Below are 26,563 nucleotides of genomic sequence, written 5' to 3' on the forward strand. Positions count from 1 at the left end.
AAGATGAATTTTATTCCAATGCCATAACTATATTTTTCTTACAAACTGGCTAATAACTACATTATATATTATGTAATATAAAAAATTTATATTCTCTATAAATTATATATTTATCTACAAGTATATAAAATGTATTGTATATATATAGCACAGTTAATTGACTTCCATGCAAATAAAATTCGTTTATTGGAAAATATATGTTATTCTTTATCTGTAGTCTAAAGCAGCAAACTAGACATTTCGTACAGTCGTGATATTGTTGTACAATACATGATTAATGATATCGTGGAATCAAGAATAATAAATATCATATCAATAATGATAATATTGCTCTAAAAATATTAAATTTCTTTTTCTCTTTTTCTTAACATTATAATAATATAATATAGTCTAAATAAGAACAAAATAAAAGAAACAAAAAACGTATTTTAAAACAATTTTTTGTCATCAAATAACGTAAAAGCTGCACAAAAATATTTATAGGAGCTCATTTCCTTATATAATTATATAAAAAATAAAAAAGAAATATTATATATATATATTAAAGTATCATGAGAAAAAAAAATTCTAATTGTTAAATCGGCCGAATAATGGCCCAAAGACCACCTTCTGCCGCAGGCAAAAAGGTCGATGTCACCATCTTTAAAGGTACACGAGTCTTCGGGGAAAGTTCAAGATTATACTTCCTTAGAAATGTAGCCAGACATGCTTTCATTTGTAACTGAGCCATTCTCATCCCCACGCAGATTCGCGGACCCTCGCCGAAGGGAAGGAAAGTGAATTTCTCGATGCTGTGTTTTCTGTCTGGACCGAATCTTTCGGGGTCGAATACTTCGGGACGCTCCCAATACCGATGATCTTCCTGCAGTCCTTGAACGGGTATTAGAATTTGCATTCCGCGTTCAATGTGACAAGCGAGTCCATCGGATCCTTTGAGTTCGATCTCTTCTGTACAATTCTTAGTCAAAAATCCTACTGTAGGAACGATTCTCTGTGATTCACTTATAACTTGATCCATGTACGTCATATCTTTCAGAGCATCATAAGTAATTACGCCATCGTATTTATTGAGCACAGAGATCACTTCCTCGCGTAATTTTGCTTGTACCTCCTGATGGCTAGCTAATTCAAAACCAATGAAGCTCAAAACTGTACTAGAAGTTTCATAACCGTCAATGAAAAACGATACTGCATGAGACGCAAGAATATTCATGTCAATATTAGTACCTTCTACCCGTTCCAAATCAGCCATCAACTGAAGAAAGTCATTTCTGGGTTTCTCTTCTGTTCTTCTTTGTTCCATAACATCCGCGAGTATTGTTCTAAAGAAACGATCGGCTCTCTTTGGTAGGAAAGGCATCCTAAAAACTTTACTCAGCGAAGGCAAAAAGAAAACAAGTATAAAGATAAAGGTGTTCACACCAGACGGTTGGAGGAACGACTTGCCCATCGCGTAGAAAGATTCATGCTCTTTCTCCTCGTTGAAACTCAATCCATCTACGCCAAAACCAACACCGGATACAACTTGCGCAGTAAATCTGGCAAATAGATCTTTTAGCTCCAATTCGATCTTTCCGACTTTGCTCAATTTTCTATCCAGGAAGTTCTCGAATTGTACGCATACTTGCTTGACGCTCTCAAGTAAAATCTTCAGTCGCATGCTGGAGAATGCATAAGTCAAACGCTTCCTGTTAGTTACCCATTTCTCGCCGTATGTAAAGAATGGATTGTTTGCCAGAAGAGGATCCAAATCAGGATCGATTTTAAAGCCGTTCTCGTGGAAGTTCGCAAAGTTGGTTTGCAATACCGTTTTTACTAGCTCTGGTTCAATGACCATCAACGCCGGTGATCTGAAGTTGTAGATTCCCACCATACTGTGACTCCGATTATTGTTGTAAATATTGCGACAACACTCTGAGAAGGTAGTCTTCATGGTGATGAAATCCCAGAAATGACCAATTCCAGGTAGAGCGCCATTCGGGCAAGGTATTTGACGTTTCTGCCAATAGTTGAAATTCTTTGTTAAATAAAAGTAAAGAATCAATAATGCTATGAGAATCAAGGATACGATCGCGAGAGCCATTTCTGTTTCTCATAAAAGATCTAATGATACTGAACGATCAAACACTCGACTGTGTTCCGTTTCATGCATAATGCGCATTATCCTTGTTTAACATTCGGTGAACAACAAGGATAAGTACATCATGAAACGAAACGCAGCCTATGACAAGTACGACTGTTTCTCCCCTCTAAAGTGCACCAACACGCACGAAGCGCGTGTAGCATCAGCAAATAAACGGGCAAGCTGCGTATCAATGATAATGGATGACCTAGCTTAATCTTAGTTAGTATTATGTAACATAATTTCTAATGTAAATTATTTATTTATATATTGTATACATGTAAAATGTTATTTATCATCGTTAAAGTTTTAATAAAATTGTTCTTAACAGAAAAAAAATATCCGTTATTCTCTCCGTTATCAATGAAAATTTATTGATATTAATTTTAGTTTGACCAAATTCTAATTAATTTAATTAATGATTAATTTAACTAGCAAAATTGTCTACAGCAAAATTTCTAATTATATAATTTTTCGTTTTTAAAATATGTGATCCTTGTTTATATGTAAAATAATAAAAAAATTATAATTCTATTCACAATAACAAAATAATATTAACAAAATGCGCATATATTACATTACATTAATAAAGTGCGTTACATTACTTATCGTTAATAGTCGCCGATCAAATTGAAATTAGAGAGTTTATTTAAAAAAGAAAGAGAAAAAGATACAAAGAGAGAGAGAGAGAGAGATGTTCCTACAATTGTAACTGTTATTAACTTTCGTTGATATTGACATTGAGATATTTTCTTTGCACTAGAGAAGCTTTTTACTAGAGAAGCTATTTACGTATTAATATCATGTTATTGCAACCAACAGTGATAACAGAATGTATCAATCTGTTTTTATTAGATAAAGTTAAGGTCAATCTGTTCAACAAAGTCAAATGATGATTTTTTCACACCATGATTATTATTATCTCGATAACAAATCTGTAAGTTGTATGAGACACGTGCGGTACTTGAATAACAAATTTATATGTGCAATTTCATAATAATCATTAATTTTCTATTTATTACTGTAAAAAATTTTGTAATAAATTATTTTCTCCTTAACAAATAAAAGATTAAAAATTAATTATATATAATGGCAAAGAAATATGGTTGGTATTTTATTGTAATAAAATTTACTTAAATAAAATTAAAATAATCATCAAAGTAAACTTTATCACTATTTATCTTTGCAGCCTTTCTCGTTCACGAGCTAATCGACGCAATCAACATATACATACTTCACAGTAATTCTACTCTAACAACCAATCGCGACTATAATATGTGCTCAAGGGTAAATCACTCTGTGCAATTCAATATCGTTTATGATTCGAAAGAGACGAGATGGCTGTCGTGTTAATATCTTTGATCATCGGAGTGCTTGTAGTGTTTTATTTTTACCTGACACAAAAAAACAAATACTGGCCAAAACGTGGAGTACCATGCGCGGATGGAGCCCTGCCGGGAATCGGCCATATGCTGTGGATGATTTGTATGAGAACGACCTTGCCGGAATATTGTCGCAAAATCTACAGAGATAACATGAATCATAGCATGATCGGATTTTACAACTTCACATCACCGTCGTTGATAATTATTAGCCGGAATTGGTAAAAACAGTGTTGCAGACGAATTTTGCGAGTTTTTCCAAAAACAACTTTGATATTGATCCAATCTTGAATCCTTTGCTAGCACATAATCCCTTCTTCAATTCCGGCGATAAGTAGGTCATCGGAAGAAAGCGTTTCACCTATGCATTCTCTAGTATACGACTGAAAATCCTGCTTGAGAGCGTCAAGTCGGTATGCATGATACTCGAAAACTATCTCGATAACAAGGTTAGCAAAGTCGAGAAGATAAAGCTGGAACTGAAGGACTTATGCTCCAGGTTTACCGCACAAGTGGTGGCCGCCGGCGGTTTCGGCGTGGACGGATTCTGCTTCAATGATGAGAAAGAAGACATATCTTTCCGAAAAATTGGTCAAGCCATTTTCAACAAAAATAAGATTTTGTTTGCTCCTCTGTTTCTCATCCCGTCGTTGAACAAAATCTTCAAGATAAGCTTCATTCCGAAACACATCGATCATTTTTTCAGAACATTGGTTGCGGATCTTATGGAGCAACGACGAAAGGACGATATACTCAGAAACGATTTCCTTCATTTAATGACAGAGTTGGAGCGAATTGAAGACGATAAATTTGATCTCGAGATGCTTGCATCTCATGCAATATCGTTCTTTGTTGACGGCTATGAGACTTCCAGCACTGTTATGAGTTTCGTTGGTTTTCAATTAGCTAGTCATCCAAAAGTGCAGGAGAAATTACGCAAGGAAGTCATAACTGTACTCAACAAGTATGATGGTGTGATAACTTACGAAGACTTGAAGGAGATGATGTACATGGACCAGGTTTTGAATGAGTCACAGAGACTCGTACCCATAACGGGACTTATAACTAAATGATGTACGGAGAAATTTGAGCTGAAAGGATCTGATGGGCTTGTCTGTCACGTGCAACCTGGAACGAAGATCTTGATACCCGCTATTTGCACATTACATCACTGCGTGTAATAATTCGCTTTTATATCCGTCATGCAGTGTCATTCTTATCATTTTACGCAAAATCACTGCGTGTAATAATTCGCGTTTATATCCGTTATGCAGTGTCACTCTTATTATTTTATTGTTGTAATAAATATCTATTTATTTTATTATATGTTAATGTAACAAACCTATCGCGTTACCTTTTCTTTTAACTTACGAAGGCTTGAAGGAGATGACGTACATGAACCAGGTTTTTAATGAGTCACAAAGGATCATATCTATAGCAGCAGTTCTGCAAAAGCAATGTACGGAAGAATTTGAGCTAAGAGGATCCGATGGGCTTGTTTGTCGCGTACAACCTGGAACGGAAATCTTGATACCCGTCCAGGGCCTGCAGAAAGATCCTCGGTATTGGGAAGATCCCGAAGTGTACGATCCTGAAAGATTCAGTTCAAACAGAAAACACAGCATCGAGAAATTCGCTTTTCTTCCCTTCGGTGAGGGTTGGCGAATCTGTGTTGGAATGAGAATGGCTCTACTGCAAATGAAGGCGGGTTTCGCTGCAATCTTGAGAAAATGTAGCCTGGAACTTTCTCTGAGGACGCAAGTACCTTTAAAAATGGAGCCCAACACAATCTTACCAACACCGAAAGGTGATCTATGGGTTTTTTTTCAACAGCTTTAAATGTAAAAATCTTCTTTTGAACTAAAGTTATAACAGGATTCTTATATACATATATATGTCCAAAAGTAAAATCTGTAGCAGATTTTCTTGTATAAATATAAATTTCTTCTTAAAGTATTTCTTCTTTAAAACTGCTATATTTGTATATAAAAATTAAAAGAATTGTAATGCGTAAAGAATTTTTCATTTTTATAATACTTTCTTTTTTTATATAAATTCTGTATGTTATAATATAATTACTTATATAATTTTTAATCATAGTGTTTTCTAAAATAAATGTCAAGTCATAATTAAACAAACTGATTTATAAACCGAAAGAAGCTTTAATCAGCAGTTAATCATCGTAACGCTTAAATTAACGTCTTAAGTATATAATAATTGATAACGCTCGCAGTGAAAGATACAAAACAATGAAACTGTTGTATAATGAATATTTTTCTATCGATATGAATTTTCCCATTCTCGATATACAATCGTTGATATCTTTAAAAGATCATCAATTGTGTTAAATTATTGCAAGGATTTTAAACATTCGGTAGAAATAATGGCGTTTTTGATTTTCTAATATTTATCGTGAATGTATTTGAATAAATACAACGAAACAGTGAAATACGAAAAAATTCTCAATTCACTTATAAATACCATTTTAGACGATTTATACATAGTTTGTGATAAAATTCTGTTTATAATTTTATTCTTAAAAATATATATATGTATTCTGATTTTTCTCCGTAGTATTCACCGTATTATACGATACATAAAATTATAAATACAATTCATTCTTGAGTTCTATGTATTATAAATCATCTATTGGATTCTACATCAATCATTGCGATTTCATGATCGTGAATAAATATACGAGCAATTTTGGGATATTAATAGTATTATAGATCCAAACCTCTCTGTTGATATTATACCAGGATTTAAAATTTTGCCAGTGTGAGATACCGGTTACAAAAAGCTGCGCCTTGTATTGTTACCACTGCAAGTTCTGAATGGCCGTCTGGTAGGTAGGACTGTGAGCGGAGTAGAACTGCGAGTACCAACGCCGATATTCTCGGATGGCACGATCCTCACTCACCAGTATTGGGTGCCGCTCATACTTCTTATGATTCCAGATCACTACGTCGCGCTCAAACATTATGCACTCGCCTAGGAAAACCAGATTGGCGTAGGGCGCCAATAGTGGCGGTGAAAAAATCTGATGGGTTACTCGTTGCAGCATCGGCTCGATCGGCGTAACCGTTTGCAAGATACACACGGGCCCGAATGATGTATCGAGCAGCAGCTCGACGTACCCAGGCCCAATCTGTTCGACGCGCACATCTACGACAAGCACAGTGAAGCGTTCCAGCAAAGTCAAACTATGGCGCATTTGCAAGCCGGCCTTGTGCTTCTGCCTTCGGCCGATTCCTTCATTCTCGACGACTGGGAAATGATAATGATTCTTTTCGTCGTCGTTGCCGGCGATCGGATAATCGGTCAATTCGCTGTTCAGTTTGACGCGTACCTCCGCTTTCTTCGCTACCGCATCCATCTCCTTGTCTACATTCGTCTCATTGTACAAGCAGTACGGCCGCCACGATACATCGGTAGTCCAGGAATGCCGAGCTAGCCAAGAGACGTTACTGGAGAAGAACATAGCTGGACCGTGCACAGCGCTGAGATGTGCAATATCGGCCCCGTTTTCAGCTATCTCCTACATATGTAAAGTTTATTGTCAATTAGAAATACATTCTTCGAGATAAGAAAGTAATGGAATAGAAAAATCAATTAAAAATAACTCTTCGTAATACTTTTCAATGCTAAGTCTATCTAACATATCCGTAAGCACTTTCGAAGCTAAGACTCTTTCAAATAAAATCAACAATTAAATAGATTATAATAGATTATATAGATTAAATAGATTATAATCAATCTATAATTCATTTATATTCACTTTATTACATTATGCGGATTCTTTTCTTTTCCTCTAGTATCTTCCTCCTTCATATATAAACTAATAACGGAGAGATTTTATATCGGCTGGAGAATCGAGAGCACGACAAACCTGTATGTGACAATTGATGAAGAACTCATTGCGACCTTGATAGCGCCATGTCCCATTGGAAATATGCGTTTGCGGCTGTGGCTGCCAATCTGGTTCAGCGGATTCAGCGTGGTACCAGACGAAGATGATGTGATTCACTTCGCGACACTTCCAGGCTTTTGCACGCGCGATTACCGGCACTGCGCGATATAAGAAAAAAAATACGGCGAACAATTAAATATGGCTAGAATATATAAAAGAGATAAACGATAAACGATCTCCATATTTGATTTCAATAATCAAGTAATGTAAATATATTTTATCAATAAGACATGTGATATTATATCCATATTGTAATTACATTATTTAACTATTAAAATTTTAAATTAAGACAAAAAATGTTTCGTTAAATATTAATAGTACAATAACAAAACATTAAATAATGTCGATACGCGAAATATCGCATCGCTTCTGAATATTTGCATTGTATATAATCGGGAATAGACTTTTAAAATACACAAACAAATATCTCGATGCAGGAATGCGGTTTCAGGGTACAAAAACATCCAATCTTGATCAACATAGCATATCTCGGGAATGGGAAGAAGTAAATAAATATCGGCATGCGCAACTGGGAGAAATATATGTGAACTTTAATTACCTTTTTCGGTATAAGGTATATTGTCGCAGCGACCGTCCTCCCCGCGAAATGTCCAGCTATGAAAGGGACACTCCAAACAGTCCCCTTTAACACGGCCACCCTGAGCCATATTTGCCCCTAAATGTGGGCAATACGCGTCCAAAATGTTTACGATGCCTCTTTCGGTTCTTTAAGAAATTGAAAACTTTATTATAATAAATAGTATACATTATTTTAACTTCTTAAGTATAGAGATCGCTCCTCAAAAACTTTGAATACGAAGAAATATCAGTACGAAAAAAATTATTCAAACAATACAAATATTCTGATTCAACTTTAAAAAATCATTGAATTAACGGTAATGTATTTTAATTAAATTATAATTACCTAATATAATTACCTAATAAATAAATTAAATATATAAAAAATTTGTAAAATCCTCTTTATATATAAAATAGACATCACAACTTGTGTACACACTTAATGCATTTTAATTTTAAATTCATAAGTAATAGAAAAAATGTAATGCATGTTAAAATTATCGACATTAATATACGTATTAGTTAGTTTAGTATTTATAATACTAAAAATATAAAAAAATAAAGAACGATTAAAGAACAGCGACGGTTAAACAATCGTTAAATGTCTGTCAAAAAAAATTTTGCACCCTTTGACGTACCTGAAGACCGCGAAATTTTCTCCGAGGGCAGATACGTGTTTCACCTGGCCCTTTTTTATTTCCGAACTCTCGAGTAAAGCGAACCATCCGTTCGGATATACCGGTGGTAATTTACCCACTTTCCGATTTCTGGATCTCACATAAACACCACAGTCGGTCCGCGTTTTACCTTCATTCCTCAAGTCCTTTAATAAATATCAAACTAATTTTAAAGAATGCTGCATAAATTAAAAAAAAAAGTTTAATTTATTTAATAAACAAAATTTAATTATCTTTAAAATACACTTTCTCTTTCTCTCTCTCTCTCTCTCTCTCTCTCTCTCTCTCTCTCTCCCTCCCTTTATTTTATATTCTGATCGTTGAGAAAGAAATTTCTTTAAAAATTGTATATAATTGTAAAATAAGCACTTCAAATGTTAATTGCAATTAATTTTTCAATTAACTTTTTAATCAATTTAGCTAATACTGTTGCTGTATTTAAAAATTGTTCTTTTAATATTGAAGAAAAAATGCTTGCATGTACAGTCATTCAAAAAGATTACTACTTACTCTGACCCAGTTGAATTTGAAGAAATACGCAAAGTAGATGAGAAAGACCAGCACGGTGGTCGCAATCCCGATATACCATTCCAGCATCGTCTCTTCTCCCGGTGTCACGCTCGCACGATGTCGCTCTTTCGACTCCTTTATCCCGACAGGTACACCTTGCAATTCTTGGCTCCGCTCGTGTGTGTACGGAAGATAAACGGGAGCGTGCAAAGTAAAAACGATGACGAGAAATGATGAGAAGATGGGGGTTAGAAAGAAAAAGAGAAAGAGTTAGACGGGTTGAAAGGGTGTGGGGGGAGGAGGAAGAAGCTACCGGCAAAGAGGACGCGCGTGTTCGTCGGGAGTTGGACAAAAAAAGGACTAGGAGGACTCCTGTCCGAGGAAGGATAGGACGAGAGGATAAGAAAATGAAAGGGAGAAAAAGAAAGATAACTTGCGGTATAGTTAGTTAGTTAATATATAAGCGCATACATGCGTGTGCATCAGTATAAGCGATGCGACGCAATGCGTATAAGAGACCCACAGCCAGAGGGAGAGTCAGCGACGTAGAAAACTTGGAGAACGCGATGGATCCAAAGGGTACATGAGAAGGAAGACGTGTTGGAGAAAGGGAAAAGGAAAGAAAGAGAATATATAGAGTGCGCATATATACATATATATATGTATATATACAAAAAATGGAAAAAAGCTCGGGAGGAGAAAAAAAGCGCGCTGACATAGAAAAGGAGAAACCATCGATGGAATCACTTTTATAAAGGTTTTCGAGCAATTGAAACACCTGGAAAGTTCATTCGCGGTTTTATATACGCCGATCGTTCCGTCGTGTCTCCCGAATTGCGTGTTTCTTTCTCGAAGTGCCGCGATTGACTTGGGGCTGGAACTCGGCGGCGTCGTGTGTCACGTAAACGGTTATCCGATTATGTATGCCCGGCCACGGGCGGAGGACGCGACGAGTCAACGAGCGGCTTATATATCGATGCCACCTATATCATCGGATCTAAAACCGCGGCGAGTCCCCTTCGTCTTCTTCTTGTCCTCCTCTTTCACCTCAGCCGCTTCTTCATCGTCCTCTTCAGCCGACCGGCGTGTCTCTTTTTATCGAGACTGTATATCGATCAATGCTTCAAGCTCGCCGATGTATACGTCCGTCCGTACGCTTAGCATATCGGTTCTAGCGGACAGAATCACGGGGATTCGTATTTATATTCCAGCGTTTCTGGTTTTGCGTCGCTAATACGGACGAATGTTTCCTCTTCTTCTTATTTTTCTCTTGCGAAAGATATATATTTTCCTCTCCTCAGTGTATCTTTTCTCATGAACGCATTATTGGCAGCGTCATCAATGACGATGACTGACAGCTCGCACACATCTCCTATCCTTTCCTCCTTCTAGTTTCCCCTTCGTCTTCTTTGGCCGAAATCCTTAGCTTGCGAAATAGTAAACGTTGGTATCGTTTTTCGAACATGTATCGTATGAATAAAATGATCATATAGAGAATATCGGCCTTATTTATCGAAGCGAAATATGAATAAAGATATAAAGAAAAGCATAGCCGATATATCCAACGGAAAAGTAAAAAGAAGCAAAAGAATTTCTCGCTTTGAAAAAAATGAGAAGTAAGAAATATATATATATGGCAGAATTATTGATGTCTTATCCAGACAAAAATGACATTTATAAACGAATATAATTATGTAAAGTAAAAATAGCAAGAGTAAATGATTATTCATACGAAATATATAAGATGTATTTTTCTAAAAAAAACAAAAAAGAATAGAACAGAAAGAATCAATTCTGACACTTAAACATTCGTTCAAAAATTTATATTTTAATGTTTCAATGAAAAATAAGCATCATAAATCTTCTTTCATTGTCAAGTAACGTATGTATAAGGTCTATATATTTCTCAATAAACAATTAGTTTCCATCATCTTTTGAAATCGTTAAAATTTCAAAAGATATAAATAAAAAACAGGAAAAGCGAATGACCTTTGCTCGCAGATAATCCAGAATCAAAAGATAGAGTATCCCTTAGCGAAAAGGTTTAGGATATTCAGTCGATGCGACCCGTTTTTACAATTTAAAAATCTGTCGGGCCATTGTCCGTCACCGACTATGTTAAGCATACCGGATAAGTATACGATCTCGAGGTGGTAACGCGCTGCATCCCTGATGTGGATATACGTGGAGCGAACAGATTAATTATTCAAACGTATACCAAGACAAGAAACTCTCCGGCGCGAGATCGACGGTGACGATAAAATCGCCTCGAAAATTCACGAAATGGCGCTTTTTCCCATTTATCAAGATGCTCGTCTCTTTCTTTCGTTTTTCTTTTTTCTTCCTCTCTCCCGTGGCCGAAAAATTCTAACGCTCATGCTTCGCGCCGCCGCAGCGTAATATTATTCGGTGAGACGACGGTAATGAGATCGCTTTCGTTCGTTCGTTCGCTCGCCCGTAGAACCCGTATCAGGCGGAATCGAAAGCTGCAAGACAGCTAACGCGTGTCATATGCTGCGTGGCAACAATCAAAATATTTGAACAATGCGTAAAGCTCGAAAGTGCTTAATTGCCATTTCTCGCGCCGAAGAACATGAGGCGAGATCATCTTTCAATGTAGTATTACTTGGAACGTGCTTACCGCCTTGTTGCTTTCTCATTAATAGAATAACTTTCCTTTAATAATCTTTGAGAGATATCTTTTAAGGGCATATATATAAAACAGCCACACAATTCAAGCTCCAAGGATGATACTCCGAGATACTGTAGGAACTGACGCCTCCATCGAATTGATTACCTTAATCATTTAAACAAAAAATTAATTATTTATTTATATATCGCGCTATAATATAAAAATTATGATTTTTCTTTATCTTACATATACACAGAATGCTATAAGTAGTTAAATAATAATGTATTGTTTTTTACTAGAGATATGTACAAAAAACTAAAAATATTTCTTAATTACGAATTCGTAAATTAATAGCAATAAAATAAAGAATTAATTAATATCTTGTACATGTCACTATGTGATGTAAAATGTTCAAATTAACGCAAAGTTTTCCAAGTTTTAATCGCAAAATTCATAAGTTATATATCTCGTTGTTTGATAAATATCTTTTTTAATATTTGGAATAAGTGATGTATATAGTTATATATACCTTCCGAACAACCTGTATAATCGATAATATTCGTAACAAAAAATATTGTAATTTATAATGAAAATACAAACGTGTTATGAGATATCTGTAAACAATTCTCTGCAAATTTCATTATGAAAAGACATCTTTCCTTGTCGTTATATCATCCATGTCTGTTGTATTGGATAAGTTACCATTTTGAATTCCAACCGTTATATTTCTCGAGAGAATATTTAGTATTTAGTGTATTAGGCAATGTTTTAATCTACCGTTATCGATTCCAATTTTATGTGACGCTAGCAATTAAAAATAGTTGCTTAATCAATATATTTTTCTCTATTTCTTTTTCGTTCGTTTCGAAAAGAATTCATTCGAAAAGAATTTTAAGGTCGAATTTCAGATTAAAATCCGTGAGCCAAATAAAACACATTAGCAATAGTTTTCAGTTACGTACACATACATATGCTAAAGAACGTTTTTATACTTTCAAAGATAAAATATTTCAATTTAGAGTACTTACGAAGAAGTGGAGCAAAAAGGTCTATCACCGATCAAACCCGGGTGGACCCGATATTATAGTATATGTGACATATACTATAATATCGGGTGCACCCGGGTGGGGAATCGGAACACAGGGCTGCGTTCGAGAATGTCACACGTCACCCATGGGCACCGAGCGTCGTTTTATCATCGTTATTTACTGTGTGCATGATGACGTTCTCGAACGCATAGGAAGAAACACACAATGTCACGCGATTGGCTATAGAATAGAGGAACTTTCGGGACTGTAGGAATTCTCTATTCGACAGCCAATTGCGTATCATTGAATGAAAACTGTATTTTAGCGTGAAAGCGGGTCCAAGAACTTTGAGCTCGTCTTTCCATCTATGTATAACAAACAAACTATGAGCTATCGTTGAAGCAAAGTTGATGTAGCGCATCCGCGAGCAAAACTTTTAATTTTTATAAAGACGGGATTTTACAAGGAAACGCGCAGTTTGCCTGATAGACAGTACAGAATTGAGCGTTTTTTACTCGCGACATTCAAACGAGATCTCAAGATGGGTGTGCCGAAATTCTTTAGATACATAAGCGAGAGATATCCCTGCCTCAGCGAGGTCATAAAGGAACATCAGGTATTTGGAAAAAAAAAAAAGAAAAGTATAATGTTATCTTCGAGCAACGAACATCTTTCTTCTTGTCTTTTTGTTCGTCCGCTTCGTTTCTTCATAATGCGGAGTAAAGAGCTTACCTTCTCTTAAATAGTTCGCTACATATTCAGTAAAAAAAGCGAGGCTTTTAATCATTTTTACAGTTCTATGGAAAAAAAAAACTCAATAATTGTCTGTTTTTTTTTTCCAGATACCAGAGTTCGATTATTTATATTTAGATATGAATGGTATCATACATACATGTTCACATCCGAATGATAATGTTTGTTTCCGTATTTCTGAGAAGGATATTTTTAAAAACATATTTCACTATATAGAAGTGTTATTCAACATGATACACCCACAAAAGTTGTTCTTCATGGCGATAGATGGTGTAGCACCTAGAGCTAAAATCAATCAGCAGAGGGGTCGACGATTTAGAGCTGCCAAGGATGCAGAAGTACAAGAGGCTAAAGCTAAAGCAAAAGGTATTGAAATACCCAAGGAAAAGAGATTTGACTCAAATTGCATAACCCCAGGAACACTTTTTATGGATAAACTTGGCGAACAGCTCAAACGTTTTGTTGAACATAAAATTTCTATGGATGATACTTGGAAGAAATGTAAAATACTGTTCAGTGGATCTGAGGTATCTTTCCTTGACATTGTAATATCAGGGAAACTAATATAATTTGTTTGCTCTCTGTAGTGGATATAATGTATATATATATATGTATAGGTGAAAACAATTATTTTATAGAATAGAGTAAATTACTAAAATATTACTGTTTCAGGTTCCTGGAGAAGGAGAGCATAAAATTATGGATTATATAAGATATATGAAAGCAAGCAAAGATTACAACTGTAATTCCAGACATTGTTTATATGGTCTAGATGCTGATTTAATAATGTTAGGTCTCTGTTCGCATGAGCCAAATTTCTCTCTTTTAAGAGAGGAGGTCAAATTTGGTAAACAACAAGTAAGGATGACTCCTGAGGAGACAAAGTTCTGCCTTCTTCATTTGTCACTTTTACGAGAATATATAGAGCATGAGTTTTCACCAATCAAAGATAAATTATCTTTTGCATTTGACATTGAGAAAATAATCGATGACTGGGTTTTAATGGGTTTTCTCGTGGGAAATGATTTTATTCCCCATTTGCCAAATTTACATATTACAAATGGTGCACTGCCAATTCTGTACCGTGCATATATGGAAGTATTACCAACACTCGAAGGTTTTATTAATTTATCAATACTTTAGTAAAATATATATATTTTATATTATTGTGTGTGAATAAAAGTAATATTATTTCACTCTAGGTTATATAAATGAAGCAGGAACATTAAAACTGGATCGTTTTGAAAAGTTTATGGAAAAACTTAGTCGTTTAGACTTAGAACAATTTAATGAACAGTATGCTGATTTAAAATATTTTGAAAGTAAAACAGGTAGACGGCCTAATGAAACTGAACGTCATGTATATAAGAAATCGGAAGATGACGAAACTGTATTTCCGCAAAAAATACAAAATAAAGATTTAGATGCTTTAATTAAAAGTACTACAGAGATGGTATTTATTTAAGTGTTTTTTTAATTATTACTAATTTTAGAGATAGATAAATAATAACTTTGTAAAACAGTCCTTAGGTCAGTCTGATGATGATAATGATGATGAAGATGATAGTGACTATATAAATGATATAGATATGATAGATGATGAATCTGATAGTGATATATATAACATGGAATTTGTACAACATAAAAGAGATTATTATATGAACAAATTGGAATACAAAAATGTCGATGCGTAAGTTTTAGTTTTATATATAATTTTTACGCGAGATATTTGTAAAATTGTAATTTTATCTATTTTTTATGGATTATTTTAGAGAAGTTTTACGTTCGCAAGCTGAAGGCTATGTCAGAGCAATACAATGGAATTTGCATTATTATTATCATGGTTGTTGTAGTTGGTCATGGTATTATCCACATCATTATGCCCCATACATTTCAGACATAAAAGATTTTAAGGATTTGAAATTAGAATTTGAATTGGGAGAGCCATTCTTACCTTTCCAACAATTATTAGCTGTATTACCTGCACATAGTAAAGATCTATTACCAAAAACATTCCAATCACTATTGATAGAAGAGTCTTCTCCTATTATAAATTATTACCCACATGATTTTAAAACTGATCTAAATGGAAAAAAACAGGAATGGGAAGCAGTTGTGCTTATTCCATTCATTGATGAAAAACTATTGTTGGCTGGTGAGAAATATTTTTCTCTTTATTCGATAGAGTTGAAGATATGTAACATTTATCTGAAACACTGATATTCAAATTATATATAAACTAAATACATAAATCTCTTTATTCTGTATTCATCTGTTTGATAGCTATGGACCCACACTTATCGAAATTAACAGCAGAGGAACAAGCAAGAAACAAACATGGACCGATGTGTCTATACACATATAATGATGCAATCCGAAGTGTTCAAAAGGCAACAACATACTTTCCGGAATTTATCAATTGTGCTCAGTTAACTTTAATAAACCGCGACGAAATTTTTGTGCCGCGAGAACAATTAGTTGGAGGATTGTCCCCGGATTTCAATCTCGATATTTATTATCCGGGATTTCCTGTATTGCGGCACTTACAACATACAGCGCATTTAGAAAAAACAAAAGTATATCGTTATTGAATTTCAACATTGCCTCGATTCTTAATAGTTTGTTACACAAGTGTCTTTTCAGGTTAAAGTATTCCAACAGGCATCAATGGGAGAAAATATGATCCTAAGTATAATATCAAAAGAAGCACCTAATTTAACAACTGTAGCGTCAGAATTATTAGGGAAGAGTGTATGTGTCGGATGGCCTCACCTGAAGGAGGCTCTCGTGATTGGTGTGGCTGATAACGACGTAAAATTCAGTTTAATTAATCCACTAGAGGGTTACAGCAATAATAATCTGAAAAAGGAAGTCGTGAAGGATTTGTTAAATGTGGAATGGTGTACACAAAAGAAACAAATCAGAGACACGTAAGATAAAATTTTTTAACATAACATTAATAATAGAATGATATTAAGAGTATAACCACATAATATTTGTTTTTAGACATATGTCGCGTCTTGGGATAGACATAGGCGATACGAACGTATTACTTTACGCCCGTACATACTTGGGAAACAAATGCATTTTCGGTGCTCAGGGAAAAGTGACGATCGAGAAACAATGGAGCGATTTTCCCATGGCTTACGCTTATCAGACTGTGGTTAAAGACATTTCTATCCACAGTAAAAAACTACCGGTTTATAAAACTATGCATGATATTTTTGTACCAGGCACTTTCTGTTTCATGTTGGGACATCCTTATTATGGTGCAATGGGAGAGGTACAATTGCATATATATATCAAAATAATTATTGGAAAAATTTATAGTTAAATTTATCGAAATGATAACTAATCTGATAAATTAATTAAGTTTGTGTAAATCATTGAAAAAACAAATTTTTTAATTCAAGAGCATTTTATGAATTTATAGGTTATGCAATATAAGGATCATCCAAAGCCACGCAGAATTAAAATTTGTATAAAGATTACAAAGGAGCCAACATTTGAGATCATTAAACAAGCCTATGTGCAACAAAGGACTCGATATATGCATGGCAGTATTGCTGCACAACGTCTTGGAATAAGTAGTCATCTTTTAAGTAGAATTACTGGAACAATTTATGTTATACAAGCATCGAAAGAGGAAATTGCCAAATATAATGTTGGATTGAATTTAAAGTTCAATAAAAAGAATGAAGAGGTGAGAAAAATTATTATTCAAATAAATTTGACATTTGCATTTTTAAATATAATTTTATATAGATGTAACTAATGTATCATTACGCATACAATTTTGTGGACCAATTTTCTTTTATCTCTGTCTAATACAAAATTTTTAAAGATGACTGGTTATACTAGAAAAGAAAATAGTCAATGGTTGTACAGTGCAAAAGCAATTGAATTGATTCGCAATTATATGACGAAATGTCCCAATTTGTTCGAGCGTTTGGCTCAAAACATAACAGACGACATTTTCCAAGAAGAGGACCTATTCAACAAGGGGTACATTGTGTATTTTATTACCTGTACTTTATATTATCAAAATCTGTACATAATACATGACGTTGTAGATCAAACGAGTTGAAAGATATAGTCATATGGCTAAAAACACAATTGGACGGTATAGAAAGTCGTGCCTGTGGCATGGATATCGTCGAAATGGAATTAGTGAAACAGATCGAGCAAGAAACAGAGAAATACCTAAAGACTCAAAATACCAAAATGGTCTTTATACAAGTAAAACCACAATTGCTCTTCAAACCGGGATTACACTTGCGTAGTGTGCCGCCTGATCCGAGTTCTCAGAATCGTTTATTCGACAGAATATGCTGCGTTCGAAACGGTTTCAGCGTACCGCTCGGGGCTAAGGGTACTATAATAGGAATACGAAAGGCGAACAATCCAGCGGACATTATGTGCGACGTTTTGTTTGACCAGCCTTTCATCGGTGAGAGAAGCACATAATTTTCTGAAATACGAAAAAAAACTTTTACGGTATATTCTATTTAACGATGTATATACTACAGGCGGACTTACATTAAGCGGTTGCTCTGCATCTCGCGGCTATCGTTTGGCAGCTATGGACTTCATAAATATCAGCTTTGGTGAAAGAAACGAGCAGGGGAATCCAGCAAATGAATCGGCAGATTGCCGCAAACAAATCGCGAATCCAGCTTCTCCTAATAAAAAGAACGATCAATCGTCGAAGTCGTATCCGGAAATGCAACTCGCTAAGAAAGGACTCGAAAAATTAAGTCGAGACATTAGTTTGGGTATAATGGTACAACAAAACATGATAGAATCAGACTCAAAGACGGTGCCTTACGCGGCATTGCCTCAAAATTCCCGCCAGAATGTGCCACCTAATCAAACGTCTGAATTTCAAGCGCTATGGGACGAATTGCATAAGATACAGGTACAATATAATGATATAGATTTATGAAATTGTTTCGTGAATCTTGTAAATATTTGAATTTTGTAATATATGATATAGAAACCGAACGGACCGCCTGAGAAAATATCATCGAATCCAATGATGACAAAGGTTAAGCCATTCAGCAACAATCATAATATGCAATCGGTAAATATTGTTGGATATGTGTTAGTATGTTCTAAAATTATATGTTTGATCTATCACTGTATTTCCCCAAAAAACAGCCACAAGATCCTAGCGCATTCTTGAAAGCTATGTTAAAGATTCCCGATGTAAATGCGCAAACAAATAAGCAACAGAGCAAACACTCTACATCCGCGATGACGCTTCAGAAAGCGACAGTTTCGCAAAAAGATCAAACATTAAATCCCCCACCTTTGGTTCAACAAATGTTTGATGTATGTCTATCTATGTCCTATTGTGCTATATATATATGTATATGACTTGTTCGCTGTTTATAATACAGAAAAAAGGAACAACTATATGTATGTCTGTCTAATAATTTTTATATAAAATGTGTGTTGTTGCTATTTTTTTAGCATGCTCGACGAACGGAAGAGAGAAAAGAGAGAGCACATTCAGTTTGGTATAGCACACAATTATTACAACATTTCTCGTATAGCGGAGCTGGCATACCAAAATATAATTATATCATCGATGAAAAAACGGGTTTGATTAGCGCCCACATTATGGTAGATCATGCAAGAGTTTTTAAGGGCGATCCTTGCATCACTCACGAACTAGCCACAGAAAGTGCTGCAAAACGAGCGTATAAGGTACGATAAGCGTATAAAAATTTAATATCGGTCTTGTATTTTGTATTAATATAGCTATTATTATTATTAGGCGTTAAATCTAAATATGGTAGCGACACATGATGCGAAAATCGTATTGACGCCTCGACCACAATGGTATAATAATCAACAAACTAATTGGGTTCAAAATATCCGACCTCCTATAATGCCCATGGGACCTCCGAAAATGCCACCGTTTCCGCAAAATCTACTTGTGCAGCCTAATATATTCTACCCGAAATGGAACCAGAAAATGCCGCCAAATCCAGCGGTCGGACAAACCGCGTTATATAACCAAGGCAAACAACAACAACCTAAACAAGGACAACAAAAGGGTCCTCAGAACGGACCGAAGATGGAGATTAAGAACACGTTCGTGCCGTTACAAGCACAGAAAAAGAGCAGAAACGCCAATGTAAAACAAGCTGCAAGAGAAACCAATCCAAATTCCAAGAAGAATTCGAGCCCTAAAGTGCAACAGCAACAGCAAAAAAAAGAAGAAACGTCACCCAAGGTTTGTAAATAAAAGTTATATCGCCTCTTAATCTCTAATTCGGATTATTAAATCGTCAATTTCTTACGCAGAAAGAAAAACAAGAGGTTGTAAATAAGGTCAGAGAAAAGACATCAAACGAACGGCAACAACAATCACAGCAACAACAGCTGCAATATAACGCGGGAAAATCGTCCAAACCTAGGAAATCGCGTGTCGCCGCGAAATTCGGTTCGCCACCCTTATCAAATGGTGGTGAACCTCCCCAGTGAAAAATCTATTCTATCTTTCAAGATGGGACAGCTTTGCAAATTATATATGTACATACAAGATAATACCGAAATTCCATCACGCGTTCGTTTTTTACATTTTATAATAAAAACGAGCAATTTTCTTTGAAGATTTCCAATGGGCCAGTTTATCTCTTGTTGCAAAAACTTTACACATTGGTGCATTGAACATTTTTCGTACTTAGATATAATCGTACCAAGTAATAATTTGTAGATTCTTTTTCTCGAATCAAATGTATATACACCAAACTTATATACATAACATATGTAAAGAACGTAAGTGAGAAAGTTAATTGATTGTTTAATTTGCCTTTTTTTACATTTTGCTATGCATTAGCTATGTGTATCATTTATATTCATGAATTTTTATATTTTGATATTAGCACGATATATTATCAGAATACTTTATGATTATATGTGTGTTGATTAGTTATTTTATTTTTTTATGAGAGTGTTCGAAAATTATTTATTCAGATATTTTTACGTAATTAATTATAAAAAATTACAAAATTTAAATGATATGCACAAAAGCTTAAAGCAAAAGTATATCGTGAAGATTTTGATAATAATGTCCCCTCTTTTTTAAAAATTTTATTTTATTAAAATATATACGTATCATGTGCACACATATGACGATCAGTTTATACTATCTTTAACTTTGTTGAAAAAATTCAAAATCGTTAAATAACGTTGGTTTGTGCATAAATGAATTTAATTTATTATTTAATAACGCATTATGCGCGATTTAGAAAAAGCAGCAAAACATCTATTTTTATTGCAGCATGTGATTTGTATCTCGATAGGCAACGTTATGCAAGTAACATATGCATGTTACATACATAAGATAATCAGAAAGTGATATTAAATAATATACAAATAACAACATGTGTCCACGACAATTTTTTCTATGTTTCTTTTTTTTATATTACAGCAAGGAACAAATTAAAATTAAATAATTAATAGAATAAACTCCAACAAGATGTTTCAATTTTACTGTAAAATAAAGTAAATCATAACTGATTATTGAATATATTTTTTTTATAATGATCTCAAACATTGTTTTGAATTATTTTTATGTGTTCTTTCATTTCTTATAGTGATTTTTTATTAAATCAATAAAAAAATTTCTTTTCCTCTCTTCCTTATTTTCCCCACTTTTGTCTATCTTATATATATATGTAATAGTTTATCAATCACTTCTTCGGTGTAGGAAATCCTATAGATATGTACACACAAATTAATACCCTTCCTATCACAAATTATACGAATATTGATATTTTTATCATAATAATGGAAAAGATATTCGATATGGCATAAGTGTTCATTGAATTACCTTTGGACAATTCTCTTAAACTCGGCTGTAACAATTTTGAAAGATATTTAACTTGAAATCAAAATGATATAATCGGAAAGATATGACAATTCCTCAATTTACTTTTTTATTATTTAAGAAATTTCCCTCCATTCTTTCTCTCCATGAATCTGCAAAAATATTTTTTCCAAATCTATCATCATGGAGAAAAGAATTATATCGAGCATTTATACAAATTACGCTATTTATATCATAGGGAATCGTCAATAGACAGACGATATGCTTTGCTGTAAGAAAAAAATACATTTGTGACTGCATATCTTTTCTCATAAGTAGAATATGGGAGCAATTGGTAGTTTTTCTTTCCTTCTTTTTTTTTCGAAATTGAGGCAGCGGATCTAAATACTAGACTCTCTGTTCAGACTTTATTATATTCTCCACTCTCACCATACTTTTACTAATTATATTGAGATATTTTATTTCGTTCGGTCTCGACTCCTTTTTTTATTTTTTTCCCCCAAAAATTATGGTTCGATGACGCGATTATATAATACAAAGCAAGGACACTTGATTATATGTATATATATTAAATATATATTTTTTTATCGCGATTTATCTTGCATCATGTGTGACACTACTAAGACATTTCTATATTTGATACGCTACTTAATATTTATATAATTCATGAATATTTTACAATTCAAACAAATGCAAAATGTGTATGAAACAATATATATATATATATATATATAATGTAGTATTTATTACGAAGAGATAAATTATGTCAACTTCTGTGTATTACATTATTTTTCTTACCTTAGATTATAACAATTGCCTTAGATTTGTTTTTCGTGCCATCAAATCTGTCGATTTTGAAAGTTCTATTGTCACAGTCCCTTTTTTTGACGACATTGAATACTAATTTCTTTTAATACTTCACAAAGTCGTGTCGCTCTTGTTCTCTCTGTCAAAATGCGTATCATATTTTCCCTTTGTAACACTACAGCAGCAAGATTCTTTTGATTCTCCAGTCCAATCCGTAACCACTGCACGGTCCATTCCGAACAAGTTTTATTTAATGCTAATAAAACTTCGGCATGTGGATCTAAATTACTATGAGATACTGCTCCACCTACAACAAAAAATAAATAAATGAGCGATCTCAAATAAATAGTCCAGCGTAGGTTTTGTAAACGCGCCAAATATTTGTGCATTTCTATTGCTTACCGACACAATGCAAAATTGCGGAGACAAGTTCTTGCCCGATCGGTTGAATAAACGTTTGCAGATGCGGACTTTGCATAATTGCGTTACTGAGAAAATGACCGGCCGCTTTGGCTGTAGCTGTCTCTGGTAGAGTTAGGCATGCGATTCCTATAGAAAAAAAATTACGTTGTAAAATAATTTAAATATTAAGAATATATTGAGACACACGATTGCGCTTACCGCACTGCAACATGTCCGGTATTTGATCTGGAATCTGCAACAATATCCTAGTGTTCTTCTTACAGATTTGCGTGAGCACGTCTAGATAAGCTTCCATTAAGTCCGACCATTCGGACAGGTCGCCCTGCACCGATCTGCACGCCTTCACGCCGTTCAACGTTATCGAGCTTATTTCTGCGAGCACCGGACCTACGATGTTGTCTGGATCTCTCCTAAATAACAGCACGAGCTGCTTCAATAGATTCAACGCGGCCGGATGCGGCCAGATTTTATACGAAGTTGACAAAATTGGAAGCAGGGGTCGTGCCTCTATCTCCGGCTGTTGTAACGCTGACAGAGATCGTTGCGCGCATATATGCATCGCCTCCAATGTAGCGTTGTCCTGACTCCACTCATGATGCATAACAATCTGATTAAACACCGGTAATACGCCGTCCAACACAGCTTTACCGATCGCACCTTCGATAGTTGTAAAGAATGTGGTAACCATCTTCAAATAATTTGTCACGCCGACTCGCGCCGTGAATAACGGTTGCTCCAACAGCTCTTTTATCCTCATCACGCATAATCCTAATGTCGCTTCAAGATGCACTAATTGTTCCTCCATAGAGGGCAATATATTGAGTAATTTTCCGGCGGCATACATGAGTCGCAAGCCTTCCCTACCACCGGGCTCGATGTTTGGTAATGTTTGACTGATGGTATGGAGGATGGACGGTGCGTAAGGGATGAGGTGCGACTCGCATTCTCTGATCAGATCCTTTAGCGCCATACTTGCAAAAGGTGACGTCATAGAACCTCTGGTCAGTCCTTCAGTAACGAGTTGCAATACTTGTTTCAGCCAAGGTTCGGGATGCTCCCCTATCCATTCGGCGTATGCGCCTAGCGTCGAACAGGCGCACGTTAATACCTGGAGATGAATCGTTTGTTATTAAATTCACGATAGTACAGTAAAAACAAAAAAGTATATGTCATATTTTGAACATTTCTTATAAAAAAAATTCAATTTTTAAATTCTTAAAATTATTTTATTTAATAAAAGAAAAAAGAGAAATATAAGAAAAACTACTTTTTTACATATAATATTATTTATTTAGAAAAAAATACTATTAATATTGACTGTGGATTATAAGAATGATATTCACAATTCTAATTGTTTTATCACATAGAAATTATACATACCTCTTCAGGATAAAGATGATAAGGTATGCGAACGAGAATCAAATTTATTAGTGCGGGAATGTAATAATACTCTTCAGTGCCAACGCTTTCGGCTAGAGCTTTGAAAGCATGCAACGTGGATTCTATGTCAGTCCACGCTAAATCTTCAAGGCTCATTTTTTGTCCCAGAAGTGCTAACAGATCAGTACCGAGAACTTTGTAACAATAATCCAATGTATCCACCACATCCTGTCTGTAACATCTAAAAAGCTCGCGTTCGTCCGCGTTCCCTCCTTCGTTCGGAGATGCAGGTAATGTCGATTTTCGCAACAATGCCTGGGCCAATCGAAAATAAATGGGTTTCAATGCTTCTAGAGCTCGACTCTCCAACGGTTGATCCAACGTGGAAAGATCATCTTGTAATGCATACCAAAATCCAAACGGTATAGAGCTACGCGTCTCTTCCGTAGGATAACGACCTTTCTGCTCCGAACAATCCAACAATAATTCGATCAAATGCATGGCCGTCCATGCATGTGTCTCGTTGGAATTCTCAGCGAGAGCGATGAGAAACGCTCGGCTATGAGTCTCCCCGATGGCAGTTAGTATCTCGCAGAAATATTTTTCGTTGTGTTGTTTCGCCATCGATACCAAAGCAGTAGCCCATTCCCAGAAAGTTTGAGGTCGCTTTTGAAGTTCCCAACGTGTCACAATCATAGTTAAACAATCTTGTACTATTTCCCAGTTTTTGATATTCTCATCATCGCCACTTTCTCTATAATGGAAAAAGTAATTTTATTAAATTATTTGGTTTAACTCATATATTTTTTTATTATTTTGTTTATCATTACATAATTAAGTTTTACAATAGCCGATTTATCGCGTTATTCCATTTCTTTTATATATAATATAATTGTACCTATTAGGTGCATAGTGAGCTGCAGCCATTAATAAGTAGGGATAGATCTGGCCAGTGGTTTCTAAAGGTAACTGATCGATTTTGAGCCATGACTGAGCACATTCCAGACCCAAGGTATACAATGTATTATCATTACCTTCAGAATTGAGATTACACATTGAAAAGACCTGTTGCAAAAGCCACGCAGTTTGGCACCAACTATTGATTAAGTTAAGAACGGCTTCCCGCAATTTGGCACTTTTTGCTTCGTGTTTCTTTTTATACTAAACAAATAATTGCAATCATCAAAGAGTTAAAATTAAGTAGCACAGAAATAATTTCACATATATTTATATACCTCAGTAGGAAGTATTAAAAGTACTCGAAGTAACAATTCTAATGTAGATGGAGAATTATAAGGTACAATGCTAAGCAGTTCATCAACTATACTTTTATTTTTTTCTCTGTTTTCTGCACTGTAAACATTGACCACAAATGCAGCTAACTGAAATTAGAGCACATTAGATAATTTATGACTGTAATGAATTATATGCAAATATTAGCTAATTATTTGCAACACACACACCATATCCTTTTATTAAATTATTAAGAAAAACAAAATATGTATGTATATATTACCGCTTGACAAAGCTTTGCAAGAATAAATGTAGGAGTGTTGGTTCCTCTCACACTATTAAGCAAACGTTCCCTTAACATTGGATACTCAATTTGAGGCACTTCATCCCACTGTTTGGATATCTTTGCATGTAAAGTTGTTGCCGCAAAAAATTGCACTTCAAATGACTGAAAGATAATGTAAATCAAAAAAGATCAACTAATTCTAGATCACTGTTAAAACACTTAAAATATTTTCAACTTATTTTCTGATTACAGCTACATTGTTTTCTTGTTCAAGAATAGTGTGAAAAGTTATCATCTGACTCTGCTCGTAACATTCTTAAAGTATAGAATTATAGAATCATCGAGAAAAAAAGAACATTACAAGCGATTTATAAAAAAAGTAGACGTAATAAGAGAAAATAAATTTGAAGCTTTGTAAGAAAGAAGACCTTAGAGGGATCCAAAAGTTGCCATACAAAATGCCAGGCCTCGGGAGAGGCTTGCACTTGTAGAAGCCATGAATGAGCCTCATTGTTGCCCGCCGAGTAGAATTGCTTGACTGCATCGTCGACGATCGTTGCATAATCCATTCCAAGCGTCTCGTGCTATGTCGTTTCGACAACGTTCGATATCCGTTGTTCTTATTAGGGCAGCATACGCCCTACAAGGAAATCCAACACACCGGTCAGGACGTCGTTTGTGCGTCCAATTCGTATTACTGATCGCGCATTTTTCCAATTTCTTATCATCTTACTTTGCGAGATTCAATAGAGCGCTTCTTACCCGCACGATAACATAACATTGCACAACATAAGCCTGATCTAATCTAACCTAAACTGACCTAGTCTTACTTACCGCGGCCATGTTTTATGTATGTAACATAGAGTAACGACTTAAAGTTAAAAATGTTTTGAATCATTTGATTGGTCAAGCAGGAGGACAAAAATTTTTTTATTCTG

At 34.8% G+C, this 26,563-nt stretch overlaps 4 protein-coding genes and 1 pseudogene across 7 annotated transcripts; 2 read left to right on the forward strand and 3 right to left on the reverse strand.

Moving 5' to 3' along the window:
- Nucleotides 1–2,204, reverse strand: LOC138936266 (cytochrome P450 9e2-like). The gene has a single exon (XM_070301532.1). It carries the CDS (start codon nt 2,081–2,083, stop codon nt 575–577), a length of 1,509 nt encoding a protein of 502 aa, XP_070157633.1. The 5' UTR covers nt 2,084–2,204; the 3' UTR covers nt 1–574.
- A 1,219-nt stretch (nt 2,205–3,423) lies between these two features.
- LOC138936138 (probable cytochrome P450 6a13) lies at nt 3,424–5,508 on the forward strand (annotated as a pseudogene).
- A 483-nt stretch (nt 5,509–5,991) lies between these two features.
- Nvd (cholesterol 7-desaturase nvd) lies at nt 5,992–13,030 on the reverse strand. Of its 3 annotated transcripts, none has more exons than XM_070301266.1 (7): nt 12,901–13,030; nt 11,867–12,037; nt 9,241–10,661; nt 8,692–8,876; nt 8,034–8,200; nt 7,394–7,572; nt 5,992–7,042 (listed from the first exon to the last, which is right to left on the reverse strand). In XM_070301266.1, the coding sequence occupies exons 3-7, from the start codon at nt 9,325–9,327 to the stop codon at nt 6,320–6,322; spliced, it is 1,341 nt and encodes a 446-aa protein (XP_070157367.1). In that variant the 5' UTR covers nt 9,328–10,661; nt 11,867–12,037; nt 12,901–13,030; the 3' UTR covers nt 5,992–6,319. The 3 variants fall into 3 exon arrangements, with proteins under 3 accessions (XP_070157367.1, XP_070157365.1, XP_070157366.1); XM_070301264.1 differs by having other exon boundaries at nt 9,241–10,666; nt 11,369–12,037; XM_070301265.1 differs by lacking the exons at nt 11,867–12,037; nt 12,901–13,030 and having other exon boundaries at nt 9,241–10,957.
- Nucleotides 13,031–13,293: 263 nt separating this feature from the next.
- On the forward strand, nt 13,294–20,276 carry Pcm (5'-3' exoribonuclease pacman). Of its 2 annotated transcripts, XM_070300931.1 has the most exons (18): nt 13,294–13,516; nt 13,743–14,180; nt 14,326–14,770; nt 14,856–15,106; nt 15,177–15,343; nt 15,426–15,808; nt 15,937–16,229; nt 16,297–16,583; nt 16,660–16,936; nt 17,087–17,356; nt 17,498–17,658; nt 17,727–18,103; nt 18,183–18,571; nt 18,650–18,736; nt 18,814–18,987; nt 19,129–19,365; nt 19,436–19,897; nt 19,969–20,276. In XM_070300931.1, the coding sequence occupies exons 1-18, from the start codon at nt 13,442–13,444 to the stop codon at nt 20,146–20,148; spliced, it is 4,953 nt and encodes a 1,650-aa protein (XP_070157032.1). In that variant the 5' UTR covers nt 13,294–13,441; the 3' UTR covers nt 20,149–20,276. The 2 variants fall into 2 exon arrangements, with proteins under 2 accessions (XP_070157032.1, XP_070157033.1); XM_070300932.1 differs by lacking the exon at nt 18,814–18,987.
- Cdm (importin-13-like protein cdm) lies at nt 17,402–26,423 on the reverse strand. Its single transcript, XM_070300933.1, has 10 exons — nt 26,054–26,423; nt 25,623–25,787; nt 25,342–25,488; nt 25,005–25,267; nt 24,107–24,860; nt 22,925–23,834; nt 22,706–22,852; nt 22,295–22,610; nt 18,193–18,335; nt 17,402–18,124 (listed from the first exon to the last, which is right to left on the reverse strand). Exons 1-8 carry the CDS (start codon nt 26,192–26,194, stop codon nt 22,366–22,368), a joined length of 2,772 nt encoding a protein of 923 aa, XP_070157034.1. The 5' UTR covers nt 26,195–26,423; the 3' UTR covers nt 17,402–18,124; nt 18,193–18,335; nt 22,295–22,365.
- Between the last annotated feature and the right edge of the window lie 140 nt (nt 26,424–26,563).

Source organism: Polyergus mexicanus, unplaced genomic scaffold, assembly GCF_030449975.1.
Source record: "Polyergus mexicanus isolate NDT 795.1 unplaced genomic scaffold, iyPolMexi1.0 SCAF_9, whole genome shotgun sequence".
Taxonomy (NCBI): Eukaryota; Metazoa; Arthropoda; class Insecta; order Hymenoptera; family Formicidae; genus Polyergus; species Polyergus mexicanus.